This window comes from Neovison vison, chromosome 12, assembly GCF_020171115.1.
Source record: "Neovison vison isolate M4711 chromosome 12, ASM_NN_V1, whole genome shotgun sequence".
NCBI lineage: Eukaryota > Metazoa > Chordata > Mammalia > Carnivora > Mustelidae > Neogale > Neogale vison.
In genome coordinates, this window is record NC_058102.1 from 105980561 (window position 1) to 105996001 (window position 15441).

General features: G+C 38.7%; 1 protein-coding gene across 1 annotated transcript in view; it reads right to left on the reverse strand.

Moving 5' to 3' along the window:
- Nucleotides 1–15441, reverse strand: part of KDM5A (lysine demethylase 5A) — a 99065-nt gene extending 83624 nt beyond the window's left edge. Inside the window, exons 1-3 of the mRNA XM_044226992.1 lie at nucleotides 14805–15441; nucleotides 12154–12231; nucleotides 10551–10673 (exon numbers count right to left, since the gene is read on the reverse strand). Of these exons, the coding sequence (XP_044082927.1) occupies nucleotides 10551–10673; nucleotides 12154–12231; nucleotides 14805–14969 (366 nt within the window). The 5' untranslated portion in view covers nucleotides 14970–15441. The remainder of the gene's footprint in view (nucleotides 1–10550; nucleotides 10674–12153; nucleotides 12232–14804) is intronic.

Consider the following 15441-nt stretch of genomic DNA (forward strand, 5'->3'; position numbering starts at 1 on the left):
GAAGGGAGAGGGGAAGTTCAGGAAATGAAGAGTAGTGATGGTTGTACAACATTTTGAATGCATTTAAAGTCATTAAATTGTACACTTAAAAAATGGTTAACTGTTATGTTATGCATATTTTACCATAATTTCGTATAAAAAGGCTAAGAACATGGACTGTGGAGCCAGATTTCCAGAGTTCAAAGCTCACTACTTAATAACTGTGTGACCTTGGGTAAGTTACATCATAATTTGCACTTTGGAGCCCTATTATTAAAATATTAATAATAGCACTTACAATTTATTATGAGGCAGTTATAAAGAAAAATGAAATAAAACACGAAAAGCACCAGGACAAAATAAGCACAGTGTCAACGTTAGCAGTGTTATTATGTCTGTGTGTATAGGCACGTGAGGTCTGTGCATGCTGTAAATAAACATTTTATGTTTATTTTTTCAGCTCTTGTACTCCGCAATGCTTTTAGCTCTTTTACTCCGCAATGCTCTTATACACAAAAACGAACCTATACCAAAGCAAAATTTCCCTCAAAGCTTGGTGGGAACATGTAAGTTCATGTGCACAAAAGTTGAACATATCTCTGATTCTTTAGATTCTTTTAGCACATCCTCAGAGAAGCCGTCTCTGTTAAAAAAGACTTGCGAAGGGAAAATTATAAGGAGAAAAAAGTTTATTTTTCCAATCTTGTAGTGTAGAGGAAAACACAATGAGGGTGTTTTAGAGGGCTATCTGGAAACAAGTGCATGAATCAGGATGCCTTTAATTCACATCTTTCCAGCGCTTCTATACTGTCAGGTACTATTCTGGGTGCTTAGGATATACCTGTGAATAAAACAAAGATCTCTGCCCTCATGGTGCTTATATTCTACCAGGAAAACCAGCCAATAAACATAGTATGTAAATTTTAAAGTGATAAGTCCCATAGAAGAAACTTTAAAAAGCAGTTAAAAGACCTCACAAGTGAGGGTTTAACCAAAGTATAAATAGTCACAAAAAAGTTCATTATAGGGCGCCTGGGTGGCTCAGCGGGTTGAGCCGCTGCCTTCGGCTTGGGTCATGATCTCAGGGTCCTGGGATCGAGTCCTGCATCGGGCTCTCTGCTCAGCGGGGAGCCTGCTTCCTCCTCTCTCTCTCTCTCTCTGCTTGCCTCTCTGCCTACTTGTGATGTCTCTCTGTCAAATAAATAAATAAATAATCTTTAAAAAAAAAAAAAAAAAGTTCATTATAAAAGTGAAATTTGAGCAAAGACTTCTTCAAGGTGAAAGAGTTACCCAAGCAGATATACAGGGAACAGTCAGAGCGCAGGCTCCATCTTAGAAGTATACCTCGAATGTCTGAGGAACAGTAAGGAAACTACTGTGGTTGAAGCAAGTGGGGAAGAGTCCAAAAGAAACAGAAGCTCTCTTAGTAGTCTTCATTATACAATATATTTATCACCATTACATACTATTCTAGTTTATATGCAAAGCACCTTAAGTTAAATTTCCATTAGTAATGATATATCTGCATGGATCCAGTCATGCTGTACCACCCAGTTAAGATGCTTACTGGCATGCAGCTGTGAAAATGACAGCCAGCACAGTCAGAGTAGGGCTAAGAAATAAGATAAAACTGGGACGCCTGGGTGGCTCAGTTGGTTAAGCAGCTGCCTTCGGCTCAGGTCATGATCCCAGCGTCCTGGGATCGAGTCCCACATCGGGTTCCTTGCTCAGCAGGGAGCCTGCTTCTCCCTCTGCCTCTGCCTGCCATTCTGTCTGCCTGTGCTTGCTTTCTCCCCCCCTCTCTCTCTCTGATAAATAAATAAAATCTTTAAAAAAAAAAAAAAAAGATAAAACTATCTCACAAAGAAAGCAATACTATGACTTTGTCTCCATGTATATAACACTCTAACAATTTAACAGGGCCTGATACTATAAAACACACAAAACTTTACACTTATTTTTCTTCAGCTGACAGATTCAAGAATTATCACATATAATTTCAAAATACAAAAACCATTTACTCCTAACATTTTACCATGAAATATATCACACCATTATCACCAGAAAAATATCACTTGTAAGCCATGTCCTATAAAAAGGCACATGACATGCAAAGGTAAACCAAACAAAATGGAAACAAGCCCTTCAATCAAAAGTTGAGCAAAAAATAATGTTAATCAAGGCGAAAATTTCCATCCAATGTAAAACTAAGTCTGGCCAGTAGGAGACAATCTTAACAGAATTAAGTAGTAGTCTCCTACTTAAAACCTCCCTCTCAAGCCTCCGCTGAAAAGATAGTTAAGGTACAAAAAGGCATAGGACCAAGAGAAAGCAGATACATTAAGTGATAATCTAGCAGGCAAGAACAAAAACCAACCAAGCACCTTCAACAGAAGAAAGCCACGGAGAAGCAGAGCCTGGAAAGGCCTAAGAAATGGAAGCAGCAGTCCCTTTAAAATCAGAGATGGCGGGACGCCTGGGTGGATCAGTCAGTTAAGCATCTGCCTTCAGCTCAGGTCATGATCCCAGGGTCCTGGCATAGAGCCCCAAGTTGGGAATTCTTGCTCAGCAGGGAGCCTGTTTCTCCCGCTCCCTCTGCCTGCTGCTCCCCCTGTTTGGGTTATCTATCTCTCTGTCAAATAAATAAAAACTTAAAAAAATAAAATAAAATCAGAGACAACAATAAAAAGAGAACAGGACTGGTTGAAAACCTGTATAAAAGCAATTAGACCTCCTCCAGTCAGCACAGCCAGGCAACTATTGCTCTCTAACCCCAGGACAAGACTAAAGATTTACTCTCAGGAGTCTGAAAAGAAGGAACTCTATCCGTTGTGCAATGTGTTCACCTAATGATTCACAAACCTGTACCCCTAGGGCAAATAATACACTGTATGTTAATAAAAATAATTCAAGGGCGCCTGGGTGGCTCAGTGGGTTGAGCCACTGCCTTCGGCTCAGGTCATGATCTCAGGGTCCTGGGATCAAGTCCCGCATCGGGCTCTCTGCTCAGCAGGGAGCCTGCTTCCCTCTCTCTCTCTGCCTGCCTCTCTATTTGTGATCTCTGTCAAATAAATAAATAAAATATTTTTTTAAAAAACAATAATAATTCAAAAAAAAAAAAAAGAAGGGACTCTAGCCTAATAGAAACAGGTAAGCAAACTTAGGATCAGTCAAATACTCTAATAGTCTAGAATCAAGTTATCAGTCTAACATTTAACTAATAAAAGTTCAGAAAGTGAGAAAAGATAAGTGGGAGATATAATTATCAAAGAATACAAAAAAGGGGCACCTGGATGGCTCAGTGGGTTAAACCTCTGCCTTTGGCTCAGGTCATGATCTCAGGGTCCTGGGATCAAGCCCCACATCAGGCTCTCTGCTCAGTGGGGAGCCTGCTTCCTCCTCCTCTCTCTCTCACTCTGCCTGCCTCTCCACCTACTTGAGATTGAAATAAATAATATCTTTAAAAAAAAAAAAATACAAAAAATACAAGAAAAGTTGTAAGACCTCAAAGACATGAGTTCAGAGAAGAAAACTTAACAAGTGGGGAAAGGAGTGGGGGGCGGATAGGGTGGCTGGGTGAAGGACATTGGGGAGAGTATGTGCTGTGGTGAGCACCGGGTGTCGTGTAAGACTGATGAATCACAGTCTTGCACCCTTGAACAAATAATACATTATATGTTACTGTTAAAAAAAAAAAAGGAATTAAACATACATGCCTGAGTGCCTATACCAAGTTAAAAAAAAAAAAAAAGAAGAAGAAGAATAAAAGTTATCAAGTGCAATCAAAGTATTAAATGAGATAGTGGACATTCTCTCCTCAGAAGTGACTTCATAGAGAAGGGTACAGGAAAGCTATGAGGAAAGCAATAGTTTGCGTATATATGGAGGAAGACAACATGGCACATTACATGGAGTTAAAACTGGATCTGAGATCGAGGGCTACCACAATTTTGCTTTTGCCTGGAGAGGTTTCCTGCAGTTGTGACACTGAGAAAGACAGCAAAAAGACTGAAGTCTTAGGATCAGTGACTGGAATGATTCACAAATTCCCTTATGATGAACCTACTTATAATAAACTTCATAAACACTTTGACAAAAATAAAACGTACTTGATCCCAAAACCAGACAAAGACCCCATCAAAAAAGAGAGTTACAGACCAATATCCTTGATGAACACCGATGCAAAAATTCTCACCAAAATACTAGCCAATAGAATCCAACAGTACATTAAATGGATTATTCACCACGACCAAGTAGGATTTATTCCAGGGCTGCAAGGTTGGTTCAACATCCACAAATCAATGTGATACAATATATTAATAAAAGAAAGAACAGGAACCATATGATACTCCCAATAGATGCTGAAAAAGCATTTGACAAAGTACAGCATCCTTTCTTGATCAAAACTCTTCACAGGGTAGGGATAGAGGGTACATTCCTCAATATCATCAAAACCATCTATGAAAAACCCACAGAGAATATCATTCTAAATGGAGAAGAACTGAGAGCTTTTCGCTAAGGTCAGGAACACAGGAGGGATGTCCATTATCACCACTGCTATTCAACATAGTAATAGAAGTCCTAGCCTCAGCAATCAGACAACAAAAAGAAATTAAAGGCATCCAAATTGGCAAAGAAGAAGTCAAACTATGACTCTTTGCAGATGATGTGATACTTCTTGTGGAAAACCCAAAAGATACCACTCCAAATCTGCTAGAACTTGTACAGGAATTCAGTAAAGCACCAGAATATAAAATCAATGCACAGAAATCAGTTGCATTTCTTTACACCAACAGCAAGATAGAAGAAAGAGAAATTAAGGAGTCAATCCCATTTACAATAGCACCCAAAACCATAAGATACCTAGGAATAAACTTAACCAAAGAGGCAAAAAATCTGTACTAAGAAAACTATACAGTACTCATGAAAAAATTGAGGAGGACACAAAGAAATGGAAAAAAGTTCCATGCTCATGGATTGGAAATGTCTACGCTACCTAAAGCAATCTACACATTTAATGCAATCCCTATCAAAATACCACCAATTTTTTTTCAAAGAAATGGAACAAACAATCCTAAAATTTATATGGAACCAGAAAAGACCTCGAATAGCCAGAGGAATGTTGAAAAAGAAAGCCAAAGTTGGTGGCATCACAATTCCAGACTTAAGCTCTATTACAAAGCTATCATCATCAAGACAGTATGGTACTGGCACAAAAACAGACACATAGATCAATGGAACAGAATAGAGAGCCCAGAAATAGACCCTCAACTCTATGGTCAACTAATCTTCAACAAAGCAGGAAAGAATGTCCAATGGAAAAAAGACAGTCTCTTCAACAAATGGTGTTGGGTAAATTGGACAGCCACATGCAGAAAAATGAAACTGGACCATTTCCTTACACCACACACAAAAATAGATTCCAAATGGATTAAAGACCTCAATGTGAGAAAGGAATGCATCAAAATCCTTGAGGACAACACAGGCAGCAACCTCTTCCACCTCAACTGCAGCAACTTCTTCCTAGAAACATCGCCAAAGGCAAGGGAAGCAAGGGCAAAAATGAACTACTGGGACTTCATCAAGATCAAAAGCTTTTGCACAGCAAAGGAAACAGTCGACAAAACCAAAAGACAACCGACAGAATGGGAGAAGATTTTTGCAAACGACATTATCAGATAAAGGGCTAATATCCAAAATCTATAAAGAACTTATCAAACTCAACACCCAAAGAACAAATAATCCAATGAAGAAATGGGCAGAGGACATGAATAGACATTTCTGCAAGAAGACATCCAGATGGCCAACAGACACATGAAAAAGTGCTCCACATCACTTGGCATCAGGGAAATACAAATCACCACAATGAGATACCACCTCACACCAGTCAGAATGACTAACATTAACAAGTCAGGAAATGACAGATGCTGGTGAGGATGCGGAGAAAGGGGAACCCTCCTACATTGCTGGTGGGAATGCAAGCTGGTGCAGCTTCTCTGGAAAACAGCATGGAGGTTCCTCAGAAAAGTTGAAAATAGGGGCGCCTGGGTGGCTCAGTGGGTTAAGCCGCTGCATTTGGCTCAGGTCATGATCTCAGGGTCCTGGCATCGAGTCCCGCATCGGGCTCTCTGCTCAGCGAGGAGACTGCTTCCCTCTCTCTCTCTCTCTTTCTCTGCCTGCCTCTCTGTCTACTTGTGATCTCTCTCTGTCAAATAAATAAATAAAAAGTTGAAAATAGAGCTACCCTATAACCCAGCAGTTGCACTACTGGGTATTTACCCTAAAGATACAAGTGTAGTGATCCGAAGGTGCACCTGCACCAAATGTTTATAGCAGCAATGTCCACAATAGCCAAACTATGGAAAGAACCTAGATGTCCATCAACAGATAAATGGATAAAGAAGATGTGGTATATATATACAATGGAATACTACATAGCCATCAAAAGAAATGAAATCTTGGCCTTTTGCAACGACGTGGATGGAACTAGAGGATATCATGCTGAGCGAAATAAGTCATAGAGAGACAATTATCATATGATCTCCCTGATATGAGGAATTTGAGAGGCAATATCGGGGATTTGGGGGATAGGGAAGGAAAAAAATGAAACAAGATGGGCTCGGGAGGGAGACAACCGTAAGAGACTCTTAATCTCACAAACCAAACTGAGGGTTGCTGGGGGGTGGTAGGGAGAGGGTGGTTGGGTTATGGACACTGGGGAGGGTATGTGCTATGGTGAGTGCTGTGAAGTGTGTAAGCCTAATGATTCACAGACGTGTACCCCTGGGCCAAATAATACAGTATATGTTAATAAAAAAATTTCTAAAATAAAAAATAAAATGTAAATTTTATTAAGCTTTGTTCATTATGAAATGTTCAGCTGGACTTTAAATTAGTGAAGGTTCTAGACTTTCATTTTAAAGATGACAGATGAACAAAGATGAAACATCAAGGAAAACATGATGTCCACCTGTGAACTGTTTAAAAATGTGATAAAAAGCAAAACAATAACTAAACATGTATGTACAAATGAAAAACACATACTAATGCATATACCACTGTGAAATCTCAAGGCACTGGGAATAAAGATTAGATTCTGCATCTTCAAGAAAAAGAAAACCACATAGGAAGGAACAAGAATTAATTTACCATCATTCTTCTCAATAGCAACACTAAAGGCGGAAAGATTGAGTAAAGCTTTCAAAATATTAAAGAAAAACAATTTAAAATTTAGACTTCTAAACACTAAAGTGTAAGAATAGAACACTTTGAGATGAGCAAAAATTTATATTCCATTCACCTTCTTCTTCATGAAACTAACAAGAAATGCTTAACCAAAATAGGAGGAAACCAAGTAATATGGACTTGAAATAAGGGGAGAGGGAAAGGGAATTCCCAGAATAATACAGCAAAAGGAGGTTACAAGCTGACAGCTGACCTTAAAAAACAGATCGGAGCAGGAAAAAAGAGCTCCAAAGGAATGGCCCCAAGAAGAAAATGGAACTGATAGATCACCTGACAGGTAAATCATGTGGAAAGATTTATACTGCTGCTGGAAAATCTGAAAATAAATTTTTGATGGTTACAAAGAAAACTTACAAAATGACCACAGGGAGGGTGATTATTAACTCCAAGGAAAATAAAAATTGGTATAAGGAAAACAATCATAGCATACTATAAGGCTCAGGTACAAATAATATTTGTATTTATAGGCAAACTAATAAATTTTGATTAATAAAAAACTAGGAGCGCCTGGGTGGCTCAGTTGGTTGAGCAGCTGCCTTCGGCTCGGGTCATGATCCCGGCGTCCTGGGATCGAGTCCCACATCGGGCTCCTTGCTCGGCGGGGAGCCTGCTTCTCCCTCTGCCTCTGCCTGCCATTCTGTCTGCCTGTGCTCACTCTCTCCCCCTCTCTCTCTCTGATAAATAAATAAAACCTTTTAAAAAAATAAAAATAATAAAAAATAAAAAAATAATAAAAAACTAATATGGGACACCTGGCTGGCTCAGTTCATGGAGCATGCAACTCTTGATTTGGGGGTTTTAAAAAAAAAAAATTGATCTAACTACACTAGAATAGAACAGAGGCAGTAAGTAAGGATTTAGGTTTCTTACACCCCCTCTCCATCTCAAACAGTAGAAAATCAGTGTATAATATTTAAAACTGAAAAGTGAAGAGCATGAGTACATTACTTGGAAATACAAAGATCTAAGTCAGAAACAGCTAAAAGAATTGAAAGTATTTAGTTCTGAGGACTGGGAATGGGAGTGGAGAGAAAGAATGTTAGTTTTTATGTTTAAGCCTGATATTTTACAAAGTATTACACTGACCAAAAAAGTTGTTGATGTTTTTAAGATTTTATTTATTTGACAGAAAGAGAGAGTGAGCGAGCATGCACAAGTAGGCAGAGCAGCAGGCAGAGGGAGAGGAAGAACCAGGCTCTCGGCTACGCTTGGAGCCCAATGTGGATTCTGATCCCAGGACCCTAGGATTATGACCTGAGCCGAAGGCAGCCGCTCAACCAACTGAGCCACCCAGGCACCCAACCAACAAAGTTTTTAAGGGCTAGAATGAATGTTCCTTGCTGCACTGATTGTAAACAGTAATTGCTAATTTTAAAACTCTATTAAATTATAGACATTCCAAGTATCACTTTTTATTATTAAAAATAGTAAGACAAAATTATAATTTAATCAACAAGGAAACCATCAAAATGAGAATTTACGGACTCAGACTGATGACTGAAAATTTGTTTCCCATTATAAAGTAGTGGAAAGCAACATGTTTCAAAATCATGTCTATAACACAAACTCCAGAGATGATAACCAGCTATCAGTCAAATCTTTTAAGTTTCAGTATAAAATTTAATATAAAATTTTTAAAGTGGGGAGCCTGGGTGGCTCAGTTGTTAAGCGTCTGCCTTCGGCTCAGGTCATAATCCCAGGGTTCTGTGATCGTGCCCCGCATTGGGCTCCCTGCTTGGCGGAAAGCCTGATTCTCCCTTTCCCACTCCCCCTGCTTGTGTTCCCTCTCTCTTGTTGTGTATCTCTCTGTCAAATAAATAAATAAAATCTTTAAAAAAAACTGTTTCACAGCATTCTGACCTGACACTAAATTTAAAATGTATCACAAAAAATAGCTTAAATATGTTTGTCTTGTTTTTCCTTGAAAATGAGTCTCCAAAATTAACTCTATAATTTGAGTAACAATTTTATTTCAAAAGAATGTATCAATCAGAGGATATGAAAGACCACAAAGAAAGATATTTTCAAAGTTCCTCAGATAATCAAGTTACGTTCACTCACAAGTCAGAAGGATCATATATTTTTATTACTAGATCAACAAAACATGTTTTTAAGGTAATTTTTTAAAAAATTTTTTTTTAAGATTTTATTTATTTGACAGAGACAAAGAAATCACAAGTAGGCAGAGAGGCAGGCAGAGAGAGAGAGAGAGAGGGGAGGAAGCAGGCTTCCTGCAGAGCAGAGAGCCCGATGCGGTGCTCAATCCCAGGACCTTGGGATCATGACCTGAGCTGAAGGCAGAGGCTTTAACCCACTGAGCCACCCAGGCGCCCCAAGGTAATTTTTTTTTAAGATTTTATTTATTTGACAGAGATCACAAGTAGGCAGAGAGGCGGGGGGGTGGGCGGGGAAGCAGGCTCCCTTGTGAGCAGAGAGCCCGCTGCGGGGCTCAATCCCAGGACCCCGAGATCATGACCTGAGCCAAAGGCAGAGGCCCAATCCACTGAGCCACCCAGATGCCCCATTTTTCAAGGTAATTTAAATGCTGCTGCAGATCAGTTAGTTCTTTTCACATTAGGAAATAAGATATTACAAAATTAACAAGTTTAGGCAAAAATTAATCTAAACTCTTCCCTCTTAAGTTTTCAACTCTTACTCATTCTGGATAATGCTGGCTTCAGTTACCCCTTAACACTACTTATAGCTATTAATACAATGGATTCATATCACACATGAGAATAATGATATGAATTTCTTTTAATGTAACAAATTTTCAATTAAGAAACAAAAAAGATGACAAGGTCAACAAAAAACATTATACACTCAACACAAGATAATATTAACAGATTGGCATCATTTCTCTTGCATATTGATTATCACAGAGCCTACTAATTTGCCATTAAATATGTTAAATCTTTTTTTTTTTTTTTTAAGATTTTTATTTATTTGTCAGAGAGAAAAGAGCGAGCGAGCACAAGCAGGAGGAGCAGCAGGCAGAGGGAGAAGCAGGTTCCCTACTATGTGGAACTCAATCCAGGACCCCGGGATCGTGACCTGAGTCGAAGGCAATAGCTTTACCCACTGTGCCACCCAGGAGTCCCTAAATATGTTAAATCTTACTATAAATTATAAAATAATTTTAAAGATAACTTCAAAATTTTTCATTTACATTTCATAGTCAAACACACAAATCCTGCCCAGGAAGGAATGTTTTCCATCAAGTTTATTAGAAATTCCTAATTTCATAGATTCATTAGCCTCTGCTCCAATTTCTTTCTTTTTTTTTTTTTTCCTGCTCCAATTTCTAAACCAAGTACAAGCCTCACCTTGCTCAAAGCATACAGATCCAGGATTTTTCTCTCCACCACTGGAATCTTCAAAGTAGATCCTTGGAGTTCCCAAAATTTTGCTAATTGATCCAAGAAGTCCAGTCTCACTCTGGTCATTGCCTAAGATTTTTAGAAAACAGAAACCAGAAATAGAAATTAAATTATGATTGAAAATAAATCAGCTTTACTTATCAAAGGTACTCACTTTTTAAAGAAATCCAAAGACCTCATTATTGCTTAGTCCAACCAAGAAACAAAATACTTCTAAGAAACTTTATTCACTAAGGCCAAAAATCACTCTAAGATATTAGAAATGTTCTTATATTTTATAAACCAAAGCAATTTTTTGTAATAGTTGGCTTAACTTTTAGCTAACCAGAAAATGTAGTAAATTGGATTATTCTGTTTCTAAACATTCTATCATCTCATCCATAGAAAATATGCCTACCTCAGATACACCAATTCTCCACCCTACTGATATTAAAATCCTTCATGTATCTAATTACAAGAGACTAAGGGGAAAAAAGGATTAAAATCCCAGAAAATAAATGTCTCAGAAACATCAAGAGGAAAAAAAAACTTCACCATGACATATTAAGCCTCAGCTAGTTAAGATTTCTCTTTTGTACTCTGAAACACTTTTCTACTACACTGAAATATCTTTCAACAACCCAGCAGAGGTATAACAGCAATATTTAAATAGACTTCAATCTAGAAAATTTAAAAGAGACCGGTAATACCTAAAGAGACATGTTAATAAATCAGATTAACATTCTTGGAAAAGTTCTGTTAAAGCTAAAAATAACCTTTGAAAACCTTTCATAAAATATTAAAATATACTCTTCCAAGACCCCAAGAGAGAAACTTCTGACATTAACATAAAATTTTAGTAGAATAGTAAGTGCTAAAGAAGTAGAAGTTAGAATTTCAGGATCTCAAAATTTAAAAGAAAAAAAGAATTCCAGGTCTCTGCAGGTAAGCAATCGATATTACCACTATGAAACACATAGCTAGAGAGTGTTTTCCATAGTCCCAGTTAAGTGAAAAAAAACTGTTAACAACTACTTTTTACAATTTGATCTCAGCCCAGGTCTTGATCTCAAGGTTGTGGGTTCAAGCCCCATGTAGGGCTCCATCCCAGAAGTGGATCCTATTTAATAAGGAAGGAAGGAAAGGAGGGAGGGAAGAAGGGAGAGGAGAAAAAAAATGAAAAGGGAAAAGAAGAAACCTCCTTCCATTCAATCCCAACTAACATTAATTCTGTGCTCGCTTCGGCAGCACATATACCAACTAACATTAATTCTAAGCCTGGTACATGAGTTGCTCCAAGTTCTCTGCTAGAGCCCAATATTAAGAATGAATCAGGAGGAGGGCACCTGAGTGGCTCAGTGGGTTAAGCCTCTGCCTTCAGCTGGGGTCATGATCTCAGGGTCCTGGGATCAAGTGCCGCATGGGCTCTCCCTCAGCAGGGAGCCTGCTTCCCCTCTCTCTCTGCCTGCCTCTCTGACTACTTGTGATCTCTCTCTGTCAAATAAATAAAAAAATAAAATCTAAAAAAAAAGAATGAATCAGGAGGAAGAAATCCTTATCTAACACTCACCTCAAGTTCATTCAGGCGCTGGACTCTGGGAGTGAAACGAAAACTTTTTACTTCACATGCAAATGGAGGTTGCCAATCCTAAATAGAAATATATACATATATTTATTTTTTAAACATACTGATGTATAAGCAAAGAATGCATTATTCACTCCCTTAGTTTAAGGGGATGAATAGCCATAAATCATAATGAAAACAAGTCAACTTTAAGTATTTTTCATTGTAGAAACAGAAAAAGTAGTATTTTTCAGATGATATTTTCAGTATTACTTATCTCCAATCATTCATCTCTCATATTCCATTATTAAAATTATTTTACCTATAAATCATCCTCAAATTGCACCAGTCCCATTATTTATAAGCCACAATTATGTTTTCCCCAATTACTCAAGTGGAATGCAGTGAACTCACGTATCACAATGGTGTCTAATAAACATCTAAGTTTACCAAATTAAAAACAAAACAGAATCTGAAAGAAACTATAAAGGGTAAAACTGAGAATTAAAAAGTAATTTTTTCAAGTACTTATATAATTTTTGAAGTACTTATATAATACATATATAATCTTTTTTTGTTCATGTGTAATGTGACACAGCACTTCATAGTCTATGTTACATAAATGTTTTGTTCAAAGCCTGGTTTCTCAGCATCCAAATATTAAAAAAAAAAAAAAAAAGTAAGCAAATCCACAGAACAAGGGCAATTTCCAGATTGGAGCCGTGGTATAACTGAAATGAGATAGCACAATTCAAGTAGGGTTCTAGAAAACATATTTTGATTTGGCCTAAATAAGAGTAAATCTACCTAAAAATGTGAGAAGTAGTCAAAAAAATTTTTCTTATCTTGGAAACTAAAGAACTTCACCAATATTGAAATTAAATTCTGCTTATGAACAAGATTTATTTTTAATAATAATATAACATACAAAGAAAAGCTATATTATTTCAATCTTTTAGTAATAAAAGGCATATATATATATATATACACACACACACACAAGCATACATATACATACATACACATACACACACACTTTTTTTACCTGAAGGTACGCTAGTACAATTTCTAATTCATAAAGGCAAGACAGGAGATAAAAACATGGTTTAGGAAAAACTTCAGTCTTCAAGTTTTGCCAGTATTAAGTAATTTTGATAGCTAAACAGTTAAATGAAGCTTTAGGAAGATGGCAATGCATATACCACCAATTATCATAGCAATCAGTTTTTAATCTTTTGCCTGTGATTAACAGTTTATAAATCTTAACCAAATTCATTAAGCACAAACAGGTTTAGCAGCGTGTCTGGGTTTTAGAATCAAACAGACTGATCTAGGTTCAAAATCTACCTTGCCACTCACCCAAGATCATACATTTGGTAAGTTATGTAACTTATTCAAACCTGTCTCATCTGTAAAATGAGATGTTATTTACCCACTAAGGTTTCAAAGAATATTAAGTGAAATACTATGTAGGTGCTAAATTAGCTCCTGCTCCTCCCTCCTATCTTAAACTCTTTTTATTCTCTAGGGTGCCCACCACTTGTGGTTGTCTGTGGTGAGAGGAGACACTTTTTAAAATGCAACACGGAAAACAGTACTTCACCTTTTATTCTGATTAGTAGACAAAAACACAAAGCAAGGAGTCCCTTTAAGAAGCACCGAAGGCAATAGTTCACAAACTTTAATGTGCATTAAGCATCATCTGAGAATACGTGCTGGAAAAGCACATTCTAGAACTGCCACATCCAGAAATTTATTCTAGTCTGAAAAGGGGCCTAGAGATCTGCATTTTAACAAGCATCTGGTTGAGCCTTGTGCAAGTGGACCAAGAATAGCATTTGGAAAATGCTGGTCTAACGGGTAAAGAAAAAAACCCTTTTGACCTTGAGCAAATCACACAACCTCTTGGGGCACTAATTCCCCCAAAGGCGTAGTCTTGGCTTTCCTTGCTTTAAAGACGGAGGATTATAAAAACCTACAGGCGAACAGTAATTTGCAATAATTGCAATTCATAAATCTTTGAATCTTGGTTCCTTATGTCAAAAGATTCAACGTTTGCTTTCACCTCTATTGTTGACTAATTCCTCTTAAGCCACCAAATTCTAAAATAAATGCTTCTCCTTTTCCCCTGGGAAGCCTCTTTCATTGCAGCAACGGAGTCTAGGGTTCTTGTTTGGAAATACCATCTTAGGGGACAACTAGATCTCAGATTACCGTTTAAGAAACCTTACCCTCGAGACGAGGCCTGCAAATATTTAATAAATTAAGCACTAATAGAAGTTGGATAAAAAGAAAAAAGTAAATGCAAGGGCAGTTTTTACTAAAGCACCATAATGAGCACAGTGCAGGAGGGTAGGACGTGTCATGCCCTAACACTTTAAACACCATCTCGGCCAACGAAAGGCTTTTGTTACCCCTGCCTACAATCAAGAAGAGAAGTACCAGCTCCCAAGTTCTAGGCGGAAAGGCCCCTGGGACACCACTCTCGCGTTCAGACGTACCTACCACATAAAGCCTGCAAAAGAAACCAAGGCAAGAACATCGAGAAACTTAGCTTCTAGTTGTTGAGAAACAAGAGAGTAAATATGAAAGGGCAGAAGGACCCGAAAAGTAAAGCTAAAGCACTCTCCCTGCCCTCTCTCCTCGGACTCTGGTACCTTGGGCGGTCGGATTTTGCAGATGCCGGTTTTTTCCGCCAGAGGCCGGATGCGGCCGATAAAGCTGAGCGGGTCCGTGAATTCCTCCCAGCTGGGCTCAAAGACTGGGCACTCGGGAGGTGGCACAAACTCCGCCGCGTAGCCCCCCGGCCCCACGCCTGCCATGGCAATACCCGGAGGGCCCCCCCGGTGGGGAGGAGGCGGGGAACAGGTGGAGAAAGGCTGGCTGAAGCCCTCCGAACCCTCTCACGTCTCCTGACAGCCGCCAAAGCTCATCTTCTCGGACAAGAACTGCTCAACACAGGAACCCCACAATCGCTTCCTCTTCTCGTTTGTTATTGTTTCCTTCGGGGTTTTTCCTCTCTGGGTCAGGACTTTTCCGGAAGTTAACGTACTGTCAAATCCCTCCGCCACCACAGAAACAGAATCCCTCCGCAGCAACGCGACGCCTCGTCGTAGGGCCTTCCTTCTTCCTCCCTTTGCCGACAGCCGGGTATGGCTCCTAATCTCCTCGTCTACGAAAGTTCTGCTCTGTCCGACGGCTTCAAGCGGCCGACCCCGGAGGTTCCACGAGCGTTCCTTTAGGGAAGAGAGCGCTGAGAGGAAAACAGCCGGAGCTCAGGGGGAACGCACTCTT